Source organism: Oratosquilla oratoria, chromosome 38 (assembly GCF_046742065.1).
Source record: "Oratosquilla oratoria isolate Oo_2021 chromosome 38, ASM4674206v1, whole genome shotgun sequence".
Taxonomy (NCBI): Eukaryota; Metazoa; Arthropoda; class Malacostraca; order Stomatopoda; family Squillidae; genus Oratosquilla; species Oratosquilla oratoria.
In genome coordinates this window covers 1,909,650-1,914,649 of record NC_134814.1, presented here as the reverse complement: position 1 = coordinate 1,914,649, position 5,000 = coordinate 1,909,650, and the positions used below count along the sequence as shown (strand labels likewise).

General features: G+C 39.3%; 1 protein-coding gene across 1 annotated transcript in view; it reads right to left on the bottom strand.

Moving 5' to 3' along the window:
- The window catches only part of LOC143019938 (uncharacterized), a 30,546-nt gene that overhangs the window by 18,747 nt on the left and 6,799 nt on the right, over positions 1 to 5,000 (bottom strand). The window contains exons 3-4 of the mRNA XM_076175929.1: positions 4,744 to 4,909; positions 713 to 863 (exon numbers count right to left, since the gene is read on the bottom strand). Of these exons, the coding sequence (XP_076032044.1) occupies positions 713 to 863; positions 4,744 to 4,909 (317 nt within the window). The remainder of the gene's footprint in view (positions 1 to 712; positions 864 to 4,743; positions 4,910 to 5,000) is intronic.

Below are 5,000 nucleotides of genomic sequence, written 5' to 3'. Positions count from 1 at the left end.
CACACACACACACAACACACATATATATATATATATATATATATATATATAATATACTCGTATACACACACACACACACACACATATATATATATATATATATATATACATATATATATACATATATATATATATATATATTTATATATATACTATATAATATATATATATATATATATTATATATACATATATTTATATATATATATATATATATAATATATATATATATATATATATATATATATATATATATATATATATATAATATATGGAGGTGAGGTGGAAAAATGAAACGTTAAGGCCAGAGTATGGAGCTTTATTCAGAACCGGTTTCGACCTCTTGGCACATTCCTCTGAGGAAGGCCCAAGAGGTCGAAACGTCTGGTTCTGAATAAAGCTCCATACTCTAGCCTAACGTTTCATTTTGCCACCTCACCTCCATATATATATATATATATATATATATATATATATGTATATATGTATACATATATATATATATATATATACGTATAGGAAGCCGCTCCTTTTGCCAAAGAAAATATGTCTTTTCCTTACACTATTACCACCAGAAAGATGTCTATTTAATCGACTCTAACAACTGACAATATGTATTCCGGCTTAACCAAATACCTCAGATTTTTTTTTTTTTTTTTTTTTTTGTTCTTTTTTTTTTTTTTTTTTTTTTTCAATGATGGGGCACCACCCACCTCTTCCCTGGGTTCATACATGTCTTCGGGCACTGTCTCGAACAGCGACACAAACCGCTTGCACACGTCCTGTTTCCCCTTCTCCCTGGTTTGCCTTTGCGCCCACTCAGGAATCTGGTTCGCCCTGTATATGACACCATCATGCTTATATCTGAAAAAAATACACATATCATATATAAAAACATATGTACACGCTCGGACGCACATGCATACATACACTAGTGATAATTTCCATAAAGCTGGTGGCACACTAGGCTAACATGGTACTTCTTTCTGCTACCATGTTTTGTTGCAAGATGATTGAAGGGAATATTCAATTTTTTATATACCTAGCGTGCACACGCGCGCACGCACGCATTAATACAGGATGGAACCTCCGACCTCTCCAGAGAACTCCCAAGGGACCACCTATTATGTTCGACCTCACAGCGGGCATTTGACCCAAGCGCGTCTGACCTCACGCGGTCAACTGGGCCGAGCGTCTGTAAACCTGTGTCGGACATTGCCAACTGAAATATCAACATACGACCAATATACAATTTTTCTACATGTGTCTTCATTGCTTGTACATCAATCACTTATGCATAAATACTGAGTGTCCATACTCATCTCATGCACTGTACATTGCAGAAATAGAGTAGGTATAGATAGTAGAGAATGAATTGTATATAGCTCTCTGTTGTGGCAACAGTTGCCATGTGCATATAAACAGTACCATTGGGTTTACCTCGGGGAATGCTTCGAAAATGTAGATTAGTCTTGATGGAGAGAATAAAGATCAGAAACCACAACTTGGTTTGTCTCAACGCCTCTAAACTCAATGTAGATCACAAACAACACATCTACAGTTTGAGTAAGAACGACTTTGGTTACAATATCTAGACTTTGGTAAGAACATCTCAACAATGTGTCTAACATTCGTATTCTAGGTTTAACTTCTCTAGTTCGTTATTCAGCTTCTCATTACATGACGCAAAAGTAATTTGACGTTTGGAAAATTGTAAAACAAAAGATCGCAACCGAAGTCGTTTCTACTCATACGAGGTAGCAAAACCAAGTAGCATGCTAGCGAGAAACTTCTAGTGTATCACCACCTGAATTATTACGATGGCAGATGGTAATCATTCTCATTCTATGTTATAAGATCATACCAGATTACGGTACGTTTGGTGTTTTGTGACGGTACTATTGGTAGCGCTATGAACTCACACTCTGAGGGGACCCGGATCGAACCTTGGCGAATGCCGGGTTTGATAATTTGAAAGACGTTATTGTAACGAGTGGTTTGGTCCATAGTGTATATATATATGTATATACATATATATATATATATATATATATATATATATATATATATATATATATATATATATATATATATCTTTTCAACCACAAATCACTTTTAATTCCATGCCATCGCAGTCGAGACTGAGAGTAGCTCGAAGGAGGCATACGTTGGAAATTGAAACGTGGTCGAGCCGAGGACTCGAACTCAGCTCGCCCGTGACAAAGCGGCAGTGACTTAGCCCAATACGCTATCAAGAATGGAAACCATTCAGTGTATGTATATATATATATATATATATATATATATATATATATATATATATATATATCAAAAAGCCTTTTCCCCGTCGTAAGAGATGTACCCAGCCAAGGTATGTACCCACACCTTCATCCATTCCACAACCATCCAACACTAATTTGTTTTCATTTTCATTATAGCTCCTTGTGGATGAAGAGCCGCACCTACCCCAAGCCCACTGCATGGGTCAGAAGCAATGCAGCACGACAATTTTCCTCCACAGTAGATCCCAACACATGAATCTGGTTTGCCACACAATTTCATTACGTGGCGATCCTCCACCTTTGCCCGCTCAGGAGTGAGACAAAAATAAATTCCTATGGTTAGTTTATCATCCATTCACAATCACTCTCTACTCACACCTATCTAGTGTCCCCTCCCATCCATGCTCCACAATCATTCCTCTTATACTCAAGGCCCACGCCACACCCGTCCATCTATCCACCTTCTTCTCGGCCCTTCCCTCAAGGTCATTCCATCCACCTTTGCCTTCTACACAGTTTTTGCAATTGATTTCGTCACCCATTCTTTCCAAATGCCCAAAGCATCACATTTTTATGTATGTATACATACACACACACTCACACACACACACACACACACACACACACACACACACACACACACACATATATATATATATATATATATATGAATACATACATTTATACATTTATAGATACACACACACACACACACACACACACACACACACACACACACACACACACACACACACACACACACACACACACACACACACACACACACACACAAAAAATATATATATATATATATATATATATATATATATGTTGTCCGAACTGATGACGACAGCGTCTAGGAAAGGTAGGAAACCGTTGGTCTCTTCCTCTACTGTGAATTTAATTCTTTGGTCTACGTTGTTCAGTTGTTCCAGTAGGTTTCTTGTGTTGTTTGTTTTGTATGAAATGAAGAGGATGTTGTCAACATAACGGTACCACTTGGAGTTATCTGGGATGATATGTAGAAAATAGTCCCTTTCCAAAGTCTCCATGTAGAGCGATGCTGCCACCGCACTCAATGGACACCCCATTGGAAGCCCTTCATGTTGCCTGTATTTCTGTTTGTTAAAAACAAAAGAACCAAACTTTATGCACTTTTCTACTATCTCCAAGTAGTCACGCTTGTTGATGGGTAAGTTGTTGGTGTCAATGTGTTGTACTGTCTCTTTAACAGCCCGAAGGGCACCATCTATTGTTACGTTTGGGTAGAGGGAAGTGATGTCAAGGCTTACCAGGCGTTGGTCTGTGAAGTCAAATGTGTTCAGTTTGACTTCACAGACCAACACCTGGTAAGCCTTGACATCACTTCCCTCTACACAAACGTAACAATAGATGGTGCCCTTCGGGCTGTTAAAGAGACAGTACAACACATTGACACCGACAACTTACCCATCAACAAGCGTGACTACTTGGAGTTAGTAGAAAAGTGCATAAAGTTTGGTTCTTTTGTTTTTAACAAACAGGAATACAGGCAACATGAAGGGCTTCCAATGGGGTCTCCATTGAGTGCGGTGGCAGCATCGCTCTACATGGAGACTTTGGAAAGGGACCATTTTCTACATATCATCCCAGATAACTCCAAGTGGTACCGTTATGTTGACGACATCCTCTTCATTTCACACAAAACAAACAACACAAGAAACCTACTGGAACAACTGAACAATGTAGACCAAAGTATTAAATTCACAGTAGAGGAAGAGACCAACGGTTCCCTACCTTTCCTATATATATATATGTATATATATATATATATATATATATATATATATATATACATGCATGCATAAGTGCGTGCGCACGCGTGTGTTTATCAGTATGTATTTCGTGTCGTCTGTGTAGTGTGCTCATGTAAGCGTCTTGTATGCAAAATTGATTTCTTCGCAGGGCGGTGATCTGATCGGAAGCGAGCTACTGGGACATTACTAAGGATTACAAAGAAAGAGGATACTGACGGGACCTTAAAAGAGAGGATCCGATACTAAAAATGCAATCGCATGCCACAGAGGTTCCTCTTCCTCTGGGTCTGTGCCACAAAGAATTTGTGTTAGTAGAGTGCGTGTTGTGTCGCACATACTCTTACTCTGTTGGTTGTCAGGCCGGACGGCCCTTCACCACTTTCACTATGCCTCTCCAGATGGTTCTATCCTCTGTCAATTCTTTCCAGTCCTCTCTTGGTGCCACCCTCTCCACGTTATTCTTTACTCCATCCATCCACCTGTACCTGGGTCTCCCTACTGGTCGTCTGCCCTCTACTCCTCCTTCCATCACCTTCTTTGGTAGCCTGCCTCCATTCGTACGCAGTGTCCAGCCCACTGTGTCGCACATACTACAGTGTTTAATCATGTGTGTTACGAGGATGGATCGGGTGGTTGAGAGACCGGGGAGAGGTCCCCTTCCCGTACCTTTTAAGAAGTGCATTGGCCATGTCGTACGGGCTCTTGTAAGCTTCTGTCCTCTCCCACTTCTCGATGAGAGCCACCAGGTTGTCCAGGTTGTCGGGCATGCGGTGTTCCATCAAGTCCCTCTGCGTGTGGCAATTGTAGAACTTGTGATTCTCGTCCCAACCCTCTGGAAAGAAAACAACAATAATGGTAAGTGAAAAAACAAAACAAAAAAACAGATAAAAATAAAGATAAATGAATATATATAAATATGCAAA